This window comes from Suncus etruscus, chromosome 3, assembly GCF_024139225.1.
Source record: "Suncus etruscus isolate mSunEtr1 chromosome 3, mSunEtr1.pri.cur, whole genome shotgun sequence".
NCBI classification, from domain to species: domain Eukaryota; kingdom Metazoa; phylum Chordata; class Mammalia; order Eulipotyphla; family Soricidae; genus Suncus; species Suncus etruscus.
In genome coordinates, this window is record NC_064850.1 from 16,418,181 (window position 1) to 16,442,608 (window position 24,428).

Consider the following 24,428-nt stretch of genomic DNA (forward strand, 5'->3'; position numbering starts at 1 on the left):
GATGCTCTGCTAAAGGGCCTTGCAGAAGCTCTGACTTTTGTCCTAGATTTGATTCTAAAACTACTGTGATACTTTAAGCTTTCTAAACCATTCCCCCAAATGATCCTTCTAGTACCTTTGATACCACCAATGAGCCAGGTGGGATGAAAGGGAATGTGGACTTACCAGGTCCCAGAAAGTGATAATATGTGGTGGTACTTGGGTGAAGAGGTGTCTATGAGGCAATCACTGCAAGTGACTTCCACACCTGGTTCTCTGGCCATAACCTTTGTTCGACATGCAGATGCCACACAACCCATCATTGTGGAGCTCTGATAAGAAGCAGATGTGCCAGGTCACAGAATAACCCTGGCAGGAAAAAATGATATCCTATACCTCACTAAAAATATATTTATTTTTAGACTCAACTCTGAAGATTTATCCACAAATGCACATTTTGTTCCCTGATTGGTTCTCCATCCTGAGTTTGCAAGAGCCCATCTTGTAATAAAAATATTCTGCCTTCTCTTTTGGAAGAGATCTTTCATGGAATTCTCTATTATTTGATATAATGGTCTTGGTCAACCACCTTCACCCCAGTGGTCATCCACACTTCTAAACCTGAAAATTTAGCACATAAAAGTTGAGCACAAGAGCTTCACTGAGACCCTATCACACAAAATTTCAAAGCTAGAAGATCCTGCTGCTACTAATGATTGCATCTATTGGTACAGAAATAGGATTGAATTTGGAGCTATTATTTTCAAGATGGTAGTTTCAATATGATAACCAAGTGTGGGAACTTAAATGTAAACATTAATTGTTTAAATTTAAATATGATTTAAAGCTTGGTTGTTCAGTCACGCTTCCTCATATCAAATGCTCAAAGGTGGCTGGTGGCTACTATATTGAAGAGCACCGATATACAAAATATTTCCATGGTTGCAGAAAATTCTATACGACTGCACTGGTTTGAACAATTTGTTTTTCCAAACCTTTCAACATACAAATGCTCAACTCTCTTTTACAAAGTATGATTTTCTAAGATAAGTTTTGAAACTATGTCAACTTCATAATAGAAGAAAATTCATAATAATTTCTTTCACTGAATATCTATTAGAGATAATAAAAAGAATGTGCCAATTGTTGTAAATGCGGAAAATAATTTCTGTTAGAGCAGTACTTGTCAGAGAGTGGCATATACTGTCACTTAGAGATTGTGTAAAGCTATGGATTTTATTTTAAATATAAACTGAGCTTTTTAAAGATCATGTATCAGATACTTGACATACCTGATCATAATGCATTTGTTTCCAGGGAAGTGGGAGTGAAATTATTTTTAAAAAGAAGAAAGAAAAAAAAGAGTACAGCAACAGGAAAATTTATAAAAATTATTGTATCTCACAATGAGGTCATTGAGTCATTGTCAGAAGGTTTAGTAAGCTCTCGTTTCTAGTCCATCAATCTGTTACTTCTTTCGTTTATGAACATTAGGTGACTTCAGATATACTTTGGTATCTAAATTGGTTTATTTCTACAAGGATGACAATATTTAAAAATTTGGAGATGCCTCACAATCGCAAATGCAGCTTCATGGTTCAGAAATTCCAAGCACGATTGCTGAAAATGCGACTTTTATGGGGAATAATTTTGGCTGCTAGGGCTTCCAGAAGCACAGGAAGGCAGGGGTTGGGGGTTGCCTGCACTCATTCCAAAAAAAAGTCCTGGAGATGTCAAAAGCTGTGAATTCTGAGTCACATGTCTGAAGTGAGACAAGGAATACCCATCTGGGATTCCATAGACAGTCCATAAGTGGTGGGCAATGGATGAACTCACTAAGTCCCCATAGCTGCTTGAAGGAACAAGAGTTTAAAAAATAAGGCATGGAAATGAATAGAAACAGAAGGAAATATTCTCAGTTACCAACATCTAAAAAAAATACTTCCGCCTTACTTTGCACAGAAGAGAGTTCTGTGAATATTCTGTGAATATGAGGTAGATGAGGGTACAGCAGGTTGGGCATTTGCCTTGCATTTGGCTGACCCAGGTGCAATCTCTGGCATTCTATATGGTCCCGAGCCTGTTCAGAGTAATTCCTGAGTGTCGATCCAAGAGCAAACCCTGAGCATCAACAAGTGTGCCTCCCACCCCCACCTCACCCCCTAAAATTATCTATACTCTCCATGGCCAAGATGTCTGGATCTGAGTCTTGACTCCATCATTTCCTCCTATTTTCCCTAAACAAGAATTTTAGGCCTCCATTTCCCTATAGATAAAATAGGGATAATACTAGTACACTTTTCGTGGAGTAATTGTTAGGATCTGTAAATTTAAAGATGTGAAATGCTCACAACAATACCTAGAACAATAAGCACAATCTCGGTGGCTTCTAAATTAATAAACCAAAGCAATATTTTGTTCTAAACAAAAAAAAAAAGGGTCTTTCTGGATCTAGGTGGCAACAGTGTTCTGAGGCATTTTTGATCCAGTGTTCCTCATGTGATTTTGATTCTCACTCTGTGGGTTGAAGGTAGGAGGGGGCGGTGTCTTTGTGGAAAGGATGAATTGCCAAGACAGTTATTTTTTTAAAAAGAAAAATGATGGAGTCAAGAATCGTGCCTGTAACTAATAGGATTGGCCGTGGGGAAAACTGGTGAGGTGACTATATTTCCTCCAAAGATTCCAGCCATTTGGCAGGCATGTCTCACCTTAATGCTGCCCCTTCTAAATACCTCCTCAAAAGAGATTTTTTTGTATTGCTAATTACTGTTAATGTACAAAAGTGTGCTTTTGTCAGGTTTCCTGAAATATGTGACTTAAATATGAGATTGTCTCATGGTAATACAAAATGGATTTGGGGTTTTGTTGTTGTTTTAAATAATATTATTTATTTATTTATTTATTTATTTAGGGGGTTTGGGCCACACCTGGCTACCCTCAAGAGTTACTTCTGGCTCTGCACTAAGAAATCGCTCCTGGTAGTCTCAGGGGACCATATGGGATGCGGGGAATTGAACCTGGGTTCATCCCGGGTGTGCAGCATGCAAGGCAAACACCCAACTGCTGTGATATCGCTCCGGTCCCACAAAATAGATTTATATTGTTGAAGATCATAACATAGGTTTTACTTGGTATTGATCATTGTTTTAACCTTTTGTTCCATCTTTCTCCATCTCCCCACAAAAAGCAAAGAGCCCAGCCAGCAGCGAGTGAAGAGATGGGGTTTCTCTTTCGATGAGATGTTGAAGGACCAGGTGGGACGGGACCAATTTCTACGATTCCTGGAGTCTGAATTCAGTTCTGAAAACCTCAGGTAATTCCCTTTATGGTTTGCACTAAAAGAAAACCCCCCCAAACCAAATAAAGCCAAAAAATGGGAATATGAAATGAATAGAAACTTCTCTGAGGAAGACCGAAGGATGGCCAACAAACACATGAAAACATGCTCACCTTCACTCATCATTAGGGAAATCCAAATCAAGACAACAATGAGGTACCACCTTACACCAGTGAGGATGGCTCACATCAAAAATAATGGGAACAATCTCTGTGGGCGGGGTTGTGGTATGAAAGGCACTCTCATCCACTGCTGTTGGGAATGCCCCCTAGTCCAACACCTATGGAGAACAGTCTGGAGAGTGCTCAAGGAACTCAGAATTGAGCTGCCATTTGATCCAGCAATTGCTCTCCTAGGTATCTACCCCCAAGTCAAAAAAACATTCATCCCAAAGTATGTGTGCACCCCACTATTTATTGCAGCACTCAGTATAATAGCCAAGTCTTGGAACCAACCTCGATGTCCAACATCAGATCATTAAGATGTGGTGTCTATACACAATGGAATACTACATGACAGTCAGAAATGATACAATCACAGACTTTGCAGCAACGTGGATGGACCTAGAATATATTATGTTAAACAAAGCAAGCCAGAAGATGAAAGATAAACACAGAATGATAACACTATTCTGAAGTACCTAGAATAGGCACCAGATATAAAACCAAAACCCCGGGATTAAATAACAGGGTGTAACAGAATAGAAACCTCAAACACTGTAATAATCACCATATACTGGAAAGTAGAGCCCAAAACAAAGGGAAGAGAAACAACACGAAGCCCGACTACACATTATATCATAAAGAAACCAGCAACAGCAGAACAGCAGCGTAGAGAGAACAGGTATGTAATTATTGTTTTACTACAAAGGCCCATAATAATTTACTAGGGATCTTATACAGGATTACAGGTAAAGATTATGATGGGAAATTATTGACTCCAATGGAAACATTTCAAAACATTATGGTTGAATGCCTTAACCTTACCACATTTAAAATAACCTCTCAGTTTTTCTGCCCATAGGGGTTCCTGGATACAAAGTGTGAACATCCTACTGTGGTACCTCGGTGCTGAGTCACACGAGGCACCATACTCAGCTTGCATCATGAAAATGTCCGAATAAAACTCTTTAACATACCCTTTATCTCTAGATTATGCCTTCTTTTAGGACCTGAAGTGCATGACCAGCCAGACCACCGTGACCTACAGATTTATACTACAGGGCCTAAGCATCAAACACATTCAAGCAAACCAACTGCCCTTGCTCTTTTATCCTCTCTTCTCATTACTTCATATTTTTGTTGTTGTTGTTGTTTAATTGTTGGTTTGTTTTGTTCTGTTTTGTTTTCCCTTTTCTCTCTTCTTGTCTCCCTCTTCTTCCACCTTCTCCTGCTCATTACCATCAATTCAATCCATGTCAAATAAAAACCACACGGTTACCTCCCCTATAGGAAAGGAAAGAAAGCTGATATATAGGGTGCTGTGGACAATACTGCAAAGGGTAAACACCTATATAGATAGACCTCACTAACACAATGGTTAGTACTCGAGACACGAAACCTATACATATCCAAAAGTTGATCTATTAGTTTCCTTTCCTTACAAGTACCTAACCTATCTTTCTGTACTCCCCACCTTGCCCTCCCCACCTCTCTAAATTAATATATACCTAAGCTAACTTCTATATGTTTATATGTGGGCAGGAGCACACAGAGATAGGAATCTTCCTTAAGGAACAAATCTAAACCACAAACAACCCATACCTATACCCTATATAACCCCTTCCATGTACTATCCCCTCTCCCCCCCCCTCAGAAACCTGACTATCCCTTCACCCTTTAATTTAATCCCCGGTATCCCCACCATAATATAACTCTTCACCCTCAGCTCTTAACCCTTTAGGCAAGAGGACAGATTTTTATATGCAGCCTGTTGTAACCATCGTATCACTTTCCAACCCCTGCACTTCAGGAAGGTTGAGATGGCATTAGATGTCTTCAATAGTAAGTAAATGGGCAATTGAAGTTGATAAGACTATCTCCTAACTATGCAGAACTTAGAGGTTCAGAATAAAAGGCAGTTACAGATTCATTCTTCCAAACTTTTCAGTCTATAGTCCTAAATACTTGATGGGGAAAAAAAATCCCACACAGAAGAAAAGAAACTCATTTCAGAATTTTAAAAAGCCACATCAAATATCACTCAATAACAGGTGGCATTTGTGTGATGGGTAATTCATTCTCCGCCTCTAGATGGTCACCAGATGCTTATGAGAACTTCTTACTGTCTTTATTGGTCTATGACTAATCAAGATAATAGGAAATGTATACTGTGTCAATATTCTCTTTATCTAAGACAAAACTTCTAAAACTTGATGTTCCATATGAGAGGAAGGAAATGGGAAATATTACATGTGAAGCAATGGAACAAGCATTCACTATATTCATTTCAGAAACACAAACGTCTGGGAAGAAATGATTTATCTATGCCCCTGAGTGATCTTAGGAAACTATTGAATTTTCAGTGAGTGCGATGGAAAGCTTGGTCTTCTTGATAGCAAGTTCTTCGTAGAAGCCAGGTTACTTCCTGTCTCCCAGTGACCTTTTCTTCAAAACTGTGTGAGAGAAAAAGAGAGAGAGCTGGGAGGAAGGAGGGAATGAGAGAGGGAGAGAGAGAAAGAGAGAGAGGTGGGCTGCTCCTACTTTGGGCATTGAAGGTCTCTCCTGGCAGTGCTCAGGGGACCAGTAGGCCAAGGATCAACCCCAGGACTTCAGCATTCCAAGCTCCAGCCCTTTGAGCTAACTCCCAAACCCCATCAAGAGCTTGGTTGCCTTTCCAAAAATAATTAACTTTAGAAAGTTAGAGCATAAGCTGTGAACAAACAACTGTCCACCCTAATGTTAAATGCAAACTCCACTTTATGTATTTGAATATAGAGGCCCTATCCATCTCTGATATCAATCGGGTGATATTTAGTGTTCACCACGACTGGGCCAATCCTTGCAAGAGGCTTCTGAAGGAGATAAGAAAGTTGAGATGCAGGATGTTTGCCTGCCAGCCACGACCTTGCAGCTCCTTAGGGGGGGGAAAAAAAAACCCAACAAGAAACCGTTAAATCAGTAAATGAATATAAACGAGTATCAACTCTAAGAACCATTTTCAAAGGGGTTTTAAAGAGAGGAGTGAATGAAAGCCAAAGCCAGCGAGTCGTAAGCTGGACTTTGAAGAATAGACATGAGAGGGAAGGAAGAGGCTCTCTGAGCAGGAGCCCGTCTGAGCTGGCATGGCCTCAAACTCTCCCACACCCTAAAGTCCCCCTGCCTGGAGTGGGGGGAGGAGGCATGGAGATGCTCATTCCCCACCTGGATTGCTGCTGTTCTGGGCAGTCACATGCCTTGCATCAACCAGACGAGCATTGGCACTCTTCCTTCCTTCCTTCCTTCCTTCCTTCCTCCTTCCTTCCTTCCTTCCTTCCTTCCATCCTTCCTTCCTTCCTTCCTTCCTTCCTTCCTTCCTTCCTTCCTTCCTTCCTTCCTTCCTTCCTTCCTTCCTTCCTTCCTTCCTTCCTTCCTTCCTTCCTTCCTTCCTTCCTTCCTTCCTTCCTTCCTTCCTTCCTTCCTTCCCCTGAGACATTATTCTAAACTCCTCTCACACTTCAGAGTTCTGCTTCAATTCCCAATCTGTGGCCCAGCTCAAGGCTCCTGCCCATCAGTGTCCTACCTCACACTGGGGCCTGCCCTTCACCCCAGCATTGTTCAAGAGCCCTGAAACCTAGCAATGGAGCACAGGGGAAAGGAAAGACTAAGTGCCACTCAGCTGCTCTAACCTCCTCCGGGGAAGTGCCAGGGAAAGGGAACCAAGTTCCTGGAGATACTTCACCTGTTTAATAGCCAAGTAATCAAATCCATACAAAGCCTTAGGTGGCAGAACCAGGGGGCCTCAAAGAGAAAACACAGATATCTCTAACAACAACAAAGAGTGACCCCAAGTCCCTTAAGGGAAGCGGTCTCTGATGCTATAGGATGAATTAAATACCCCCATGTTCATTTTATTTGCAGGTGTCTATGAGATGAGGGGATGACATTAAGGGGGTAGCCTCTACCTTGGTGTAAGTAGCCCCATCTGTCTCTCTCACTCTCAGCTGAGCTCAGCACTCCAGTGGGACTGGACAGATCCCCAAAACAGCTGTTTGCAAGGGAGAGGGAGTGGAAATGGCCATGGGCATAAACCCTGAGCATTGCAGAAAGTTCTGTGACCTTCTTCTTCCTTCCCTGGGTGCTCAGGCCTTTTGGATTGCTCTTCCTCTCCCTCATACAGATTTTGATTTTGCTCCACACACATACCATGCACACGGCATGGCAGAGCACGAGTTAAACATCAGAACCCACAGCCAGGAGCGTCCCTGTACATTTTTTATGAGCTGTAATGTCTCCTGAGAGAGCGTGGTTGTTCTCCTAACCTGTAGATTGATTATCCTCATCCCACACAGCGTCAGCTGAAGGGAGAAGCAATTAAAGAGAGCGCAGGGGCTGGCCGGCTTGGCATGGACAAGGCCCATCTCTCACAGTGCCCCCCAGGCCCTGCCGGGGTCCACCTCATTAAACATAGGCTTTGCTGGGTGCGGAGGAGACTCAGGCTGCACTCTGGGGCCCACCCACCCACAGCCTCTCAGCATTGCTCCTAGCACCGAACTCAGGGTCAATGCCAACTTGGGCCCCAAAGGAGCCCTGTCAGACGGGCAGAACAATCGTGGCTGCATCTCTGTCCGCCAGCAGAGGGCATAGACACCCTGCCTGCAGCCTGTCTCTGCTCTTTCTCCAGAAGCCAAATAATTCTAAAATGTTCTAACCCAGGTGCTCCCTATTTGATGAGGAGATGCGGGGAGACCAGGGACTGGCAGGATAGAAAAAGAAAACCGGGAGCTACATGGTTCCCCCTCATTCCAGTCAACTTTGGTGAGAAAATGCCATTCCCTGTCACCATGGGAGTGTAGGGAAGCTGAGATAACTCTGCACTCTGTGTCCTGCCCATAGATGCTTGAGTGGGAATATCTGAGGCCAACACCCCAACCCCCCTCTGCCCACCTGTCTAATCATGGGCCTGAGCCTCCTGTCTACCCCAGACTACCTCCCTGTTCTCTGACAATTCTGATCGAGACAAGAAGACTTGAGGTGGGGGTCCCAGCCAGTCCCCCCACCAGACTGCTTGTCACCACTGCCCCTCTGGTGCCAGCAAAAAAGACTCAGACAGGACAGCACGGTGACTGACACCCAGGGGCACCCTCCTGCAGGGTCTTCGGGAAGTCCACCACCTGCAGGCTCCTGATAAGAAGCAGTGAGCACGTCTGTAGGTTGCCCCTCACTTGAGCCAGCCCTGTGGAGGGGAGCCTTTGTGTGTGGGAGGTGAGGGGGGGCCGCTGGCCCTGTGGGGCGGCCAGAGCTCTCAGCAGAGCTCCCTGCTCAGGCCTGTGGTATCGCAGATGCCAAACACACACCAAAGCCTGTTTTGAATTTCAAATCAACACAAAAGGTTTTTCAAAGCCAGTGACGGTAAACACGTATGGATGTCAGCAGGCTGTGGTGACAGCATTTTCGCTGTCACCTGAGCAGGACAAGCAGGTCATCTTTGAGGCAGACAGCAGGCCAGGAGGGTGGGGAGAGAGAGAGAGAGAGAGAGAGAGAGAGAGAGAGAGAGAGAGAGAGAGAGAGAGAGAGAGAGAGAGAGAGAGAACATGTGTCTATGAAGAAAACTGTTCTCTGGACCCCCAGACCTGTCATCCCCACTCTAGCCACTGCTTTTGTCAGTTCTCTCTCTCTCTCTCTCTCTCTCTCTCTCTCTCTCTCTCTCTCTCTCTCTCTCTCTCTCTCTCTCTCTCTCTCTCTCTCTCTCTCTCTCTCTCTTTCTCTTTCTCTCTCTCCTGGTTTTCTCTCCAAAGGGAACCATTTAATCTTTTATGTCAAAGTTTATTAGATTTGATTCTGAAATTTCCATTCCCCTCAGCTCCAGACATTCTGTAGAGCCACCTGCTTGGGCCCTTTACTAATCTAGGTCCCCAATCAATATGCCCAAGGGACCCTCCACCCCCGAGGCTGCAGAACCCACAGGTCTCCCTCCCAGAGGGGCCTTGAGGTTCCCGCCCACAGAAGTCTAGAAGAAGGGACAAGGGATACCTGAGGACTGGTCAAGGGAACAGGATGTCACCTCTGTTCTCACAACTTCCACCTATGAGAGAATCACCAGAGTCCCCGGAAGGACACAGCTCAGAGAAGTTGCCTCTAGGCTGGCGCTTAGCCCAGAAACCACTCCCTGAGGGAGGCTTGTACCCTATCCAGCAAGTGAACACTCTACTCAGCTTTCTGGGGGAACCACCCCCGAGTGCCTTCCCATCAGCATCCCCTGAAAACAACTTCCTTCCCTGCTTCGTTCCTCCATTTCCTCCCTCCCACCTTCCATCCCTCTTTCCCTCCTTCCTTTTCCTACATCCTTTCCTCTTTCCTCCCTCCATATATTTTCTTCCCATCCCTCTTTCAACCATTCTTCCCTCCTTCTTTTGTTCCCTACATCCCCACCTCCCACCTCCCTCCACCTTTCCCTTCTTCCTTCTCACCTCCCTTCCCTTAATTTTTATCCTCCTGTTCCTCCTTCCTTCCCTCTTTCTTTCCTTTCTTCCTCCATCTATACTCCTCTCCTTCCTTCACTTCCTCCTTCCTACCATTTTCCCCTCACTTCTTTTCTCCCTGCTTCCTTTCTATATTTCCTCCTTCCTTCTTTCCTTTCTTTTCTTCCTACTTACCTTCCTTTCTTTCTTCCTATTTTTCTTCTTTTCTCCATGCCTTCTCTCTTTCTCTTTCCTTCCTTCTTTCCTCCCTTCCTCCTATCTTTCCTTCCCCTCCTCTTTTCTAGCTCCCATCTTTACTTACTTCCTCATTTCCTCTTTTTCTCCTTTCCTTCTTTACTTCTACACTTCTTCCATCCCTCCCTTTCTTTTTTCCACATTTCCGTTCTTCCTTCCCTCCTTTCTTCTTGCCTTTCTTCCTATTTTCATCCTGCCATTCTCCCTTCCTTCCTTTCTTCCCTCCTTTCCTTCCTCCCTCCCTTCCTTCTTTTTTCTTCCTCCCTTCCTATTTTCTTCCTGCCATTCTCCCTTCCTTCCTCATTTTCTTCCTTCCTTTCTTCCTGCCTTTCTTCCTTTCTTTCTGCCTTCCTTCCTTCTCTCCTTTTCTCCAAGATGCACTTCCTAATCTCCACCTGGCCTATTGTCCCCAAGGGAAAAAACCCTGATGACCACTCTTATTTCCCTCTTGCCTTCTCTTCTTGACTTGTTTGGGGAAATGCTGGGAAGCCAGGGAAGGGGCCTGGAAGGTGGGAGTGCCACCAGCTGAGCTGCTATTGAGGGATTAAGGGCTCCTTTCCAGCTCTTGTTTCCAAGTGAGCTGGGTTGACTGCCTTGCTTTTCCCTGGAGAGATGGATAGAAGACAGGAAACAAAGCCCTGAGCAGAGGGGAGAGAGTGGGGGTAGAAGGCTGCTGACACCAGCTGGCAGCCCTAACCCAGTCCTTTCCTGGACCTAAAGATCAACCCCTAAACCCCCTTCGGTACCCACCCTCTGGTCTGAAAGTATTTCAGTGCAAGACATGCATGGGAGAGTTGTCATGTGTGAGTAAAAGCCCCTCCCCACTTGTCCACATTTTGCAAGCGAGGAAAGAGATACCCGAAAGGCACATTCCTTGTCCACAAGGAATGATAGACAGCCCCATCTTCTTGCAAGAGAAGTCATCTAAGTCATCTGCTTTTTGCATCTTGCTTTTCAGGACCTTTGAGGGACCCATGAGGGTTTTATTTTAGGACCCCAAGTAGAAAATAAAGGGAAGACCCCACGCAATGCTTCTCCTGAAAACGGAACTGCATTACCCCTATTAACCACTGTGTGGCGCTTTGAGGCCATGCACTTGGCTCCGGAGACTAACTGAACAGCAGCCGAAAAACATGTTTAACCTTTAAATTAAAAACAAAAAAGTACATCTTACTTTGGGTGAAATTCGATGACAGATTGAATGCACTTTCCACCATATCATGGTTCAGTTTCTCTTGTCCCCGTCCTTTTGTTAACTGCTTGTGCTTCCCATGCCTAGGAACCATGTCCAGGGGGCCTGTCCTCACTTCTCATCATGGGGGAAGAAACTGTCCTGACTTCTTCATGGGGTTTGATGGGTGTACCTAGATCTGCCTTGGAATCACCCAAAGGACACATTGATATGGGGGGCAAAGCTTTGACCCCCGCATGCTGACGCTCTTCACAGAGAAGAGCCACTCCACCATCACATGGCCAGAGCCATGCCCATGCAGAGGGGCAGCATGGGAAGACAGTAGATCCTTCCCCTAGTGCTCCCCATACTCCTTTCCCAGAGGCTCCTCAGACATGGCCCTTCACTTTGCTCCAGATAAAAATCTTTAATCCCATAGCCATTCTCCAAGCTCCTTCTATAGGCCACAGACCACGCTGGACCTGGGTGTTCTGACCAACATATCTCCATCTGTAGCATGAATAGTTAGTAAACTTAGCCAATGGCATCACACTGACACACACATGCATACATATACAACATGCACGGAGAGTGTATGACATGCATGTTCGAATCCTTCCAGATCAAATATTCTTTATCATTCCAAGATTATATCTGCTTCTCAAATCTCTCTATCCCATGAATGTCTCATACTGACCTGAATCAAATATGACAGTCTCAGGTGGTCTTTGGCATGGCACAGACACCCAACAGTAGAACTGGGTTTCTCAATCAGAGGTGGCTTTACCACCCAGAGGACATTAGGTGAGACCCAGAAACCTTCATTTTTGTCACACGTTGGGCCTGGGATGTTAAGTCATCTATGGCTAAGAGCCAAGTTGCTTCTCAGTAGCCTGCAGTGCACAGAGCAAATCTCACAACCAAGAAATCTCTATCCCATAATGGCTGTGGTGCTGAGGATGAGAAACCTTGATGCAGATTAAAAAAGGCAGCCATAAGCACAAGTGGTTTTCTGCCATGCGCTGCTGTTTAGTTCTCTATCATAGTGGAGCACTCCACATTTACAGCTTTGACCTGTGTAATAGCCCAAGTGTTGCAGGATGAAAGTTCTGGGAACATATCCAGCAAAGTTCAGGTATGGATTGAGCTCCCTGGAATTGACGGTCTTTATGTTCCACTTCAGGTTCTGGTTGGCTGTCCAAGATCTCAAAAAGCAACCCCTACAAGATGTGGCCAAGAGAGTGGAAGAAATCTGGCAAGAGTTTCTGGCCCCAGGGGCTCCAAGTGCAATCAACCTAGACTCTCACAGCTATGAGATAACCAGTCAAAACGTCAAAGATGGAGGAAGATACACATTTGAGGATGCCCAGGTTGGCCTATCTAGTGAAATGAAAGTGTTATAATGTGTGCCTATGCCCATTTCCCCTACCTTGCCCTTTCCCACATGGGCAAGGAATAATGGTACATCAGGTTTGATTCTTCATGGAGGTCCTTGTGGAAAGTATGCCAGGTCGGTGCACAATGGAACTTCAAGAGGAGTGTTTTCCTAAATTATTTATGTTACTACAGAGAAGTTTCAAATTTACAGTTAGGTGTGCTATCTTTGCCTGGATAATCTCAATGTAATTTATAAAATTTGAAATTTTGTTTTAAAAGTTAATAGAAGTTTCTGAAAACCATAACATAGCATCAGCAAAGAGCAAAGTGAGTGTCATAAGCTGAGGTGTGCTGGTAGGTCAACCTGTGTCAGTATGTCACTATGGCACCTGTGTCCTCCACATTCCCTGTGTGCTTTCCAAACACCTCTTATGCTTTCCAAATGCTAGGTTACTATTGGAGAAGCCCTCTGCCTTCCAGTTTCTTTCCAATGAAGGCCACAAAGACCAGCCAGAACCTCAGAGGGATTCAGGTAGTGAATAAAGAAGCAGAGGCTTTGAAGTTTGGGGGAATGAGATTGTTTTATTTTGGAGCAGGGTCACACCTGGCAGTGATCAGGTTATATTCCTAACTTTGATCTCAGGGATCACTCCTGGTGGAATCAGAGAATCATATGGGATGACAGGGATCAAACCTGGGTTAACCACTTACAAGGCAAGCAACCTACTTGCTGTACTATTACTCTGGCCTTTAGGAGCAGAGAATTTGAACAATAGGAGACCTCCCAAATGAATTTTAGGATTTTAGGAAACCTAAAGTAGGAATCCCTCACTACCTACTGCATACATAGGGTACAGATGCTTGTGAGATGGCAAAAGGAGAGAAGCACAGAGGCACACACAACAGTTTCTCATAATAGGCATCAACCCAGACTCTTACTTCTTGGCTTTAATCTTTCATTTCCTCCCATTATTCTATACATGGTGATAGGATTAAAGGTCCTTCATGATTTTCTTATCTAGCACCCAGAGATCCCAACAGAACATTTTGTAATTTGTCTTCCCAGCATCACTGTTATCTCATTTAGGAAGCACAGAGACATGTCATTTAGATGTGTCTCTTGCTTGGAACTTCAGAATGGAAACATCTGCTCACCTCAGTGCCAGAAAAACTATCATTTCTCATCTTCATGTCTGAACTTCACTAAATTTCTATGCCAGGTAGATTTGGTTTCTAGGATTCAGTTATTTTGCTTCATGAAATCGTGGGCCCCTCATGCCCTTTGCAACTTTAAGACACATTTGGGTCATGAGAACTATTGTTTCATTTCTATATTCAGATTTGTAATTCACTTTGGCCACAATAAAAATTAAAAACAAGCAAACAAACAGAGATTTGGACCAGAGAGATAGCACAGCAGTAGGGCATTTGCCTTGCACGTGACCAACCTGGGACGGACCTGGTTCAATTTCCAGCATCCTGTATGGTCCCCTAAGTCTGCCAGGAGTGATTTCTGAACACAGAGCCAGGAGTAAACCCTGAGTGCCGGTGGGTGTGACCCTAAAAACAACAAACATAACAACAAAACAATTGTGTGGGTGATGAAGAAACTCTATGAATGATGGAAAGTCTTTATGTGTAAGGGTGTCTATCCTAGGAGATAGGGACTCTCTATACATGATCAGAAATCTCTTTGAGTGATGGAGACTCTCTCTGGAAGATGAGAAGTTCTGGGTGTTATAGAGACTCTGGAGGTAATGGAAAAGCTCCATGAGTAAGGGAGACTTACCATGAGTGATGAAAGAGTACCATGGGTGGAAAACTCTCTGGGCAATGATCACTAGGTCAGGGAGAAGCTTCCTGGGCGATGGAGACATTTTCTTAATGAATTATCTGAAATATAATATTTTTACTCTGCTTTTTTCATGAAACATTAGATAAGGAATAATAGAATCATGATACATATGACCTAGTATTATCAGTCTGGGCATGGCATCAGGAAGGTTTATTTTAATTTTATATTGTGGGCATTTGTTTACATGTAGAAAACTAAAAACAGTAACTCCTATAGACCATCATGCAATCTTTTCTAAGTCAGCATCTAACTTTTTGGCCTACCATTGGGTCATTTTAAGTGAAATCTAAGATATTATATTTCATTTGTAAGTACTTAGATATGTGGATATAAAGAGACCTGTCCTTTGCTATGACTATTAACATAGTACTACTATAGCACCTGGAATATTAGGGCCAGGGAGATAGCTCAAAGGGCTGGAATTGCAGGTTCTACATGGGTTTTCCTGGGTTTAGTTACCAGCACTATAGAGTCTTGTATGCACCCATTCCAAACTTTAATATTAGCAATATATGTCAATATCACCAAATGTTATATATTAAGGTCTATATATACATATATGTCAATATCACCAAATGTGATATATTAAGGTCTATATATATATATACATATATATGCATATATATGTAGTGGTCCTCAAACTATGGCCCACTGGCCACATATTGTATTTACTTCCATTTTGTTTCTTCACTTCAATATAAGATAATGCAATGTGATGGGCTGGAGAGATAGCACAGCGGCGTTTGCCTTGCAAGCAGCCGATCCAGGACCTAAAGTGGCCGGTTCGAATTCCGGGGTCCCATATGGTCCACCGTGCCTGCCAGGAGCTATTTCTGAGCAGATAGCCAGGAGTAACTCCTGAGCACCACCAAATGTAGCCCAAAAACTAAAAAAAAAAAAAAAAAGATAATGCAGTACACACAGGAATTTGTTCATAATTTTTGTTTAAACTATAGTACGACCCTCCAATGGTCTAAGGGACAGTGAATTGGCCCCCTGTTTAAAAAGTGTGAGAACTTCTGGGCTCCTTGGTAATTCTAGAGTGTCCTTTGTTTAAAAAATAAAAAAGATGTAATAGCCGAATTCTTATAAGGTCACACATTCCATAGATTAACCCATTTTATGTAACTTTTCATCTAATTTGCAACACCCCATGTCCTCTACATTTATCTGATGAAGAAATTGGCTCCTTTGCTATGAAGATTCCCATATGGATCCATTTGATTGCAGTCCTGAGATGCTATTAAACATGTTTATCTATCATCTGTATTTCCCATAAATTGGTAGCTTTATTTAGGTATTTAATTAAATTTATGTTTTCTTTTCTTAGAAAAACTAGTTTATAGCTTGTAAAAAAGAGATTTGTACTGTCAGAAACACATAATATCTAATTCTCTTTAGACATGTAAGTAGCCATTGATATTTATTACATAATCCCATTACCTAATCAGCAATTAATAGTGACATTGTAATTCTCTTTTACTCTTGCACTTATTAGCTTAAATACAAATAATTAAATGCATCTACTTTTTTGTTCTCTACTTGGCAATGCTGGATTTTCTCTCTTTACAAGTTTTAAAAGTAAAAGTTTTAAAAGTAAGGATCAGGGTGAAATTAGTCAAAGGGAGAGAGAGACACATACAGAATAGTCTCACTCATCTATGGGATTTTAAGAAAAATTAAAGACATTGAAATAATTCCCAGACATGAGGGCTGGAAGGACCACCTCAAGAGATGAAGCTCACCACAAAGAGTGGTGAGTGCAGTTAGAGAAATAACTACACTGAGAACTATCATAACAATGTCAGTGAATGAGGGATGTAGAAAGCCTGTCTCGAATACATGTGGTAGGGTGGGGAGGGAAGAGATAGGCGCATTGGAAATGGGAAGGTTGCATAGGTGAAGGGAGGAGTTCTTATCATGACTGAAACCCAACTACGTTTGTAATCATGGTGTTTAAATAAAGAAATTATATATATAAAAAAAAGTAAGGATCAGGGACTGGAGCGATAGTACAGTGGTAGGCCACTTGCCTTGCATGCAGCTGACCCAGGACAGACCTAGGTTCAATCCCCAGCGTCCCATATGGTCCCCCAAGCCAGGAGAGATTTTTTTTGTGGTCAAAGTGAATTACAATTATTTCAAAGAAATATTTAAGGCACATAGTGACAATGATTGAGGGGCATTCCACCCCTGGTGTTGTCTTCCCTCCACCTCTGTTCCCATAATGTATCCCATATCTGCCAGGAGAAATTTCTGAGTTCATAGCCAGGAGTAACCCCTGAGCATCACCAGGTATGGCCCAAAAACAAACAAACAAAAAGAAAGGATCATCATCTTCCAATGGTGACCCAGTAAATGTTTCTTATTCTGTTTTTGTTTCTTTGTAAATTCGTAGAAATAAGCATATTTGATGTATTTGCATCCAGTTTGTGTGTTATTTTTATCAGATCCTGCATCACTAGACCATTAATTCTTTCTACCATAGCCCTAGGAGTATGATGCCATGCAAAAACCATTGAAGCTAAGATATCTCAGGCTCTTCTCCATCACTATAACCTGCAGTCTCTCCAAGCATCCATGGTTCTTCTTAGCAGGAAATGGCTTTTATAAAAGGAACATAATCTGGGCACTTAGGGGATGCTTGCAGTTTGGGTGGTAATAAAAAATACATCGTGCATTCATGCTAATACTTTCTATTCAAATTCAGAACCACAAGGGAGAGGCCAGGGATATGGATTCTCTGACTGGCATACATGAGGCTGTGAATTTGATCTGTGCATGGGCCCCAGTAAGCATGGTCCCCATGCTCTGCTGGGTGAAACCCTAGAGGCCTTCTGTACTGCCCACCAGAGCCCTGAGCCTTCAGGCCCACACTTCACAAGTGAGACTCAATGATGGTGCTTTCTGTACCCCAATCACTAGCATCATTGGTGCAATTCCTATAAGAACTATAAGGAAATTCTTTTCATCTCTTCCCTCTTAAATATTTCCCTCTCTATGCTGAGAATTCTGATTCTCACTGACCACAGTGGTTGATAGCATTAATTCGCCATGTCATCACTCGTGAGTTGAGCCCACAATGACCATAGAGTCCTCAAAATCACAGGTCAACACTTAAAGCCACCACATGTCTCTCACTTAGTTTTTCTCTGCTACCTGGGCTTGCCTGGTGTGTGAGTCTCATAGTTTTATTATCTCCTCTCTCTTCTTGGCATGCACAATGCTTCTCAGTCCAGAGAAAGTTGATGGGAAAGCTCAGGTCATCTGCAGGCTGTGACTCAACCAGTTCTGCATACACAACTTTTATTGGTCCAATGCCTGCCATTTTTCCAGAACTTACAAATATAGTGAAGCTTGTTCCTAAGGGAAACTAGATATGAGGATACCTCCAAGCATCTCTAAGTTCTTTGTTTCCTCTCAGAACTGGTCTGCAGTAAATATTTTAAAAAATATATATACTCTGCTAAAACACTTTCTGTGCTCAGCTTCTTTCCCTGGTCATTTGTGTGTTTCTATCATAAATAAACAAAGTACCTCTTTCTAGAAGTGAGGCTTGGGCAAGTGTCTTAACCTCCCTATGCCTTCCTTCCTCCTAGAGAAACAGATCTGCTTTTGGGGTTGGGGTGGGGTTGGGATGGGGGCGAGTTGGAATGAAGCATCTTAAGGAGTTGTGTACTGAAAAGTGGAGAAATGTATTCTATTGTCTTTTCTTCATGTCAGTTTTACTTTTCATACTTTTATGCTTAATACATCTGGTGGAAAAAGTTAAATAATGTATATAGCCTGAGCTCTAAGAAACACTTCTTGCCTTGGTGTGGAGTTTTTTTCTTCCTCATTTTAAGTGTAGAGGGTGAATCTGTTAACCTGTCTTTTAACACAGATCCAGAGGGTGGTATTTAAAGACTACTCTTTTTTTTCAAAGTTTATTTTTACTGAGGTAATACTGGTTTATAAGTGTGTAAATGTTTATGCTTGAGGGCTACAATGTCACATACACACACCACCTAAATATCAGTATGATCAAGCACTGTCCAGTGGGTCCTGTCTGCCAACTCCATACCCTGCTCCTTGGCAATCTCAGGTTTGTGGGCCAAGTTTATGATTTTATATCTATTGGGCATTGTCCATTCCTTTGCTTTGTTTCTTTATATGCAGCATATTAGTGACATGATCTGGTATGTGCCTTTCTCTTTCTGACTTGCTTCACTTAACATGACACTCCATTTGTGTCATGTCAAAAGTACATAATTTCATCTTTATGGCTGAGTAATATTCTATTGAGTAGAAATATTACATCTTTGTTATTCACATATCCATCATTTAGCAGTTGGGTAGTTTTTAGATCTTTTCTTTTGTTTATTTGTCTGTTTGGGGGCCTCACCTAGTGATGCTCAGGGGTTACTCCTGGCTATGAGCTCAGAAATTGCCCCTGGCTTGGGGGACCATATGGGACACCTGGGGATCGAACCAAGGTCCATCCCAGGTTAGTACATGCAAGGCAAATGTCCTACCACCTGTGCCACTGCTCTGACCCTAATTTTTATATCTTGATTATTGTAAATAGCACTGCAGTGGATATAGATATAAATATTTTTCTTTTATCTGGAATCAGGGTGGTGGTGATGGTAATTTGGGCTACATGCTACAGCACTCAGGACTTACTCCTGGCTCTGCACTCAGGGATCACTCATGGTGGGTTAGGTTGACAATATATGACACCTGCACTGTATACTCTGTTTATTGCTTCAGCCTATATCTTTCTGAATGAATGGAGTTTGGTTATTGGGGCAGAAGTATGTGTGTGGAGAGGTTGGTTGGTTGGTGGGTGGGTGGGTGGGTTGGTTCATTGGTTGGTTGGTTGGTTTTTAGTCCACACTGAACCGAACTAGTGTTTGCTGCAAGCTCCTTCCCACTGTACTATCTCTCCAACTGGTTAAATGAATGTTTTTCTGTCCTTTGGACAGATGTCTAAGAGTTGAATTGATGGATCAGATGATAGTTCTGCTTTTAAATTTTTGCGTAATCTCCATTCTGTTTTCTGTAGAGGCTGAATAAGTTTATATTCCCACCAACTGTGGTTCTTTTTCACCACAGCTTCACCAATACTTGTTGTTTTCTATCTTTTTGCTGTATGCCATTCTCACTGGTGAGAAGTGATATGTCATTTTCATTGGTTTTTATTTCCCCAATAATCATCAATAATGTACTTTTTCATGTTCTATTGTCTACTCTATGTCTTATTTAAAGAAGTGTCTATTCAATACTTTTATCATTTGTTTAGGGTTTTGTGTTATATTTTGTTAGTTCTTGGAAGTCTTGTTTCTTTGATTTTAGGCTTGGTCACATGGAAGGTAAGCAAGCACCTTAGTCTCTGTATTCTTTTCCTCTACCACCACAAACCACCCCCTACACACACACACACACACACACACACTAGGGTGTCCCTTGCAACAAAACCTCCACTTTCTCTGTGAAGAATAAAATAAGATCAATTTTGGGTTTTGGGAGTCACACCATCTATGTCACAGCCACCAATTCTGTCATACAAAAGCAGTTACACCATCACCAGGTCAATGAGTATGTGTGATTTCTCTGAAATGTTTTAGTTAGGAATGATGAAGGTTCAATTTTCTATCATTTATTTTTCAAGACATAATATTCTTTTGTTTTTGTTTTTGGTGGAAAAGGGCTCCAAGGCAAGACTCGGGAGACCTAGAGAGCACTCCCAATGAGCAAATCTTCCCATCTTCAGGTCCACGATATGGTGTTTGTTGCATTAAATAATTAACGATGGGGCTGGATGGTGGATGATGCCATCCAGCCCACATGGCTCTGCAACCTCCATGCAGCCGGCGAGTTCCAGGCCCAGGTGAAATCACTCACACGCAGGCTTCAGGAAGAATCATCTTTATTTATGCCCTAGCCACCACAGGTGTGTGGCCTATGTCAACCTTTTAAGCATTCAGCTATATTTTGCTAGCCCTGCATCTTATCTCCTGTTAGCCATCTTCCCTTTGGGCTCCATGCGGCCCAAAGATCCAAAAGCCAGGAAGCCAAGCCGGGCCAAGAGAGAAACGGCAAAAAGGCCCGAATCCCCTGGCTCAGAGGTTTATCTATCCTTTTCCAGACCCCTCCCAGAAATGGGAGGTCTTGCAGGTAGTTACACCTATTATCCGGTTCCCAAGACCCCTCCCAGATATGGGTGGGTCTTAGGGTCTTTGCACCCAACTTCAGGGTTTTAGCTAGGTACACCAACAGGTGTTGATTGGACCCAGCAATGCTGAGGGCTACCCTGGCAGTACTCTGGGCTTCTCTTGATATTATTAAACTATTGACAAAAGTTAAAAGTCATTTTCAGTTATTGGAATGCAAAACAAAAAAATAGATGATGGACTGCATTAGAGAACTAGGCTGGAATGTTTAGACTCTGAAGTTGAAAATCATGAAAATCACTGAAATGTTTCAAGGAATCCAGACCCATGACAGAGAGAGGAGTATTATAGTTTTTGAGAAAGAGTTAGAGGAGAAAGAGAAGATTGAGCATCATTTGTTTGAAGAGTGGGTTAGAGGAGACCTTATGTTGGTATGGTAACAACTGCACAGTCATCCAAACAGGCTCCCACAAGTGAGATGAGGATTCATGCCCCCATAGGTGGAAGGCATATCAGCCCACACCATCATATTTACTACCTTGCCTTGCACTTCCTGGGCCAACACTCCCTCTTCTTTGCCCCCAGCTTCCCAGGAACTCTCACTTCTCCCAGTTCCTGGCCAGGTATCTCCTGCTGAGAACCCCCAGGCCTTGAATGCCTTGGTTGTCATCCTAACACCAGAAAACAATCAAATCTTAAGAGAAGGATCCTGCTCTGGGACTTCATGTTGCAGTCCTTGAAACTGCTCTCCTAGGAGTATCTATCTGCAGGGGAAATGGTGACATTTCAGCGCCCTTGGATGTCAACATCTTCCCCCACCTCATTGGGCTCTTGAGCTCCAGATGGCTTCTTCAACCAGTCCCTGTGGTTCTGGGAAGCCCTCCTGCAGCCATGACAATGCAGATAGGAGGATGAGCTTGTGCCAGAGAGAAAAGGGATCAGAAACCAGAGTAAGGCTCAGCATGATTTATAGATGGATGTGAAATGAGGACCTGGGTAGGGAATAGGCTCTCTGTAAAGATTTGTTTTTTTATGCATTGTTATAGCAAAGTTAATTGCCTGTGCTTGCTTCCTGTGGAAGTATTTCACAAGACACCCCGTCAGCATGGGTCCAGCATTTGCACTTGTGTTTTTGCTGATCCATTTGGCTTTTTTTTTTTTTTTTGAAAAGTTAGGCCAAGACCAAATCTTCTATAAAGTTCTGTGGGCTGTGACCATAGCCTTCAGCTGTTTGCTGTGTTGTTCCAATTTCATAGATTTTTTTTTTGCCTTGTGTAAGGAGAAAAAGAAAGAAAGAAAAATGGGCCATGAATTGATTTTTAGATTTAGATTTTGTTTTTAAAGGACTTGTGTGTTAGGCCAGTGACGGAATTCTTCATCCTCAAGTATAGGGCACCTGAGGGCTTACATTGCCACTTACTTTCTGTGTGATCTCAGGCAAACAGTGTGACCTTTCGTGCCCTAATTTTCTTTTTCTGAAAAATGGGGGGTGCAGTCTGCTCTCCTGGATGCTAAGGATTATTGAAAAATCAGATGAATGGCTCGGACATTTTTTTTTTTGAAAAAGTAAAAGGTGCCCTATATTTATAAGTATGAACTCACAAAAGTTAATGGTTTTAGCATTCCATGAGCACTCATCATTCCAAGATAGAGCATAAAAATAATCCTTTGAAAATGGTGTCTACTCTTGGTAGAAGTCCTTGGGGTTGAAGGAGGATAATATAGGACAAAGTACATAGAAATCAAATGTGGGGTTTTCCTATGTAAGTCTCAAACTTTCGAACTTTCTCGCTTCAAATAGTAGGAAAGCAAAGAAGATTCCAAACTATAGGAGAGGGGAAGGAGAACAGATGGTGGTGGGCAGAGTAAATTAGGCCAAGAGAGATGCCAGTTTGGTGCCATGTAGTGGAAGTTGCACTGGCAGTTCTGGAGGACTGCTTGAAGAAGAGTCTAGTTCCAAAGGAGGGACTATAGCCACAGGAAGTATTGGCAATAAAAGGTTTTTAGGATTTTGGGGGTTGTTTATTTTGGTTTGGGGGCCACGCCCAGAGGCATTCAGAAGTTACTCCTGGCTCTGCACTCAGAAATCACTCCTGGCAGGCTTGGGGGCCATATGGGATGCTGGAAATCAAATCCAGGTCTGTCCCAGTCAGCCGCATGCAAGGCAAATGGCCTACCAATGTGCTATCTCTCTGACTCCGAAAATGGAAGGTTTAATCCTACTGAAAAGTTGCTTAGAGAGTATTTGCTTTTTTTTCTAGAATCTCATGAAACTTCACAAAGGGGAGTTGACTGTTGGGCACAATAGCTGCCTCACTTCAATTTTAGAAGTCTCAAGAGGATTCAAGGATGCTTCAAAGGCTGTGTCCGTCCATTCAATCACTTGTCCATTTCCCCATCCTTCCATTTTATGGACAGCCAATCTTCCATACACATCAGGAGACCTTGACCTACGGGTACAAAGTTATTTTATGGAGAGAAATTGCGAAGGAAATAGGAAGCTGGGTGGCATTCTGCCATCGGGAAGAGTTTGTCCAAGCATACTTGTTCTTTACAGGCAAAACAAAACAGGCCCAAGAAAACACTTCACTGAGATTGGATTGGATTGGAAATCTGTCTGTCAAATGGATAGATAGTTGAATTGGGTTGAGCAGGAGGGTGGGGGGAGACTAACTCATTCCATTGACTGGCCCCTATAGGATCCCATGTGGGCTTTCTGACCATCAAAAAACATGTTCTTTCCTAACCTGTGGTCACTACTAAGACAAAACAGAAATTTTGCCTTTTTTTAGCTTTTACATGTCTTCAGGACATGAATGTTCTGCACATGGCTGAAGTTTAAAAAAAATTACTTTCTTCTTGACAACTCAGTCAGAATTATGACACTCTCAGCTAGGCCTGTAAAAAAAATAATTTTTATACGAACAATTTGTCCAGTGGCTTTCCACTTTTAAAAAGCTTGCCAAACCGTGAGGAACATATAGAGTACAGGTGATCAATAAATCTTGGTTAAATTAAATTTTTGCAATGTGCCAAGTTAGCAAAACTTGGAATACCCACAAAATACCAGATTAAAGTTTTAGGCTCTGATAACAGAGAACTATAGTGAGGTTCCTTCCTTTAAACAGCTGCCCTCTGTAAGGTATTGAAATCTCCCTAGCAGCCAGTCAGCCATGGAATGATCAAAACATGAGCTCAAGGCCAAAATAAGGATGAAAGAGTGAGAAATACACCATCAAGTTGGTACTCACCTTGAACAGACAAGAAACTTCAGGTCAAAATGTTTCTGCTCTTTTTCTAAATGTAGATATTTCATAACAACTTGGTTCAAGGAAGCATGGCTTCTGACAGTGGCTTTGTTGAAATTCCAGTGTATTGGGGGAGTTCATGGTTTTGTGTACCCCAGATTACTCAAAATTAAAATTCCTTCTTTCTGGGGGGTGGTGACTATTCATCCTGGAGTTGGTGGCTCTATCTGTATTTGCCAGTATCATGTTCCTTCTCTTATTTCCTGGGAAGAATCCTTGAGCAGAGGACATTCTCAGATAGGCATCCTAGACCTGACATATTTTAATAAAGAATGCCATGGCTCCATTTGCCCCAGGAGTTACTCATTTAATTGGCGGCTGGTTGTATTTTTTCAGAAGATGAAGAGTATCAGGAGAGCTGCATTTTTTTTTAAAAAGGACAAATCACTTGTT

General features: G+C 42.7%; 1 protein-coding gene across 4 annotated transcripts in view; it reads left to right on the forward strand.

The window, feature by feature from the left end:
- Positions 1-24,428, forward strand: part of RGS6 (regulator of G protein signaling 6) — a 592,928-nt gene that overhangs the window by 535,141 nt on the left and 33,359 nt on the right. For all 4 annotated transcript variants that reach the window (XM_049770388.1, XM_049770390.1, XM_049770389.1 and 1 more), the window contains exons 14-15: positions 3,167-3,292; positions 12,524-12,710. In XM_049770388.1, the coding sequence (XP_049626345.1) occupies positions 3,167-3,292; positions 12,524-12,710 (313 nt within the window). The remainder of the gene's footprint in view (positions 1-3,166; positions 3,293-12,523; positions 12,711-24,428) is intronic.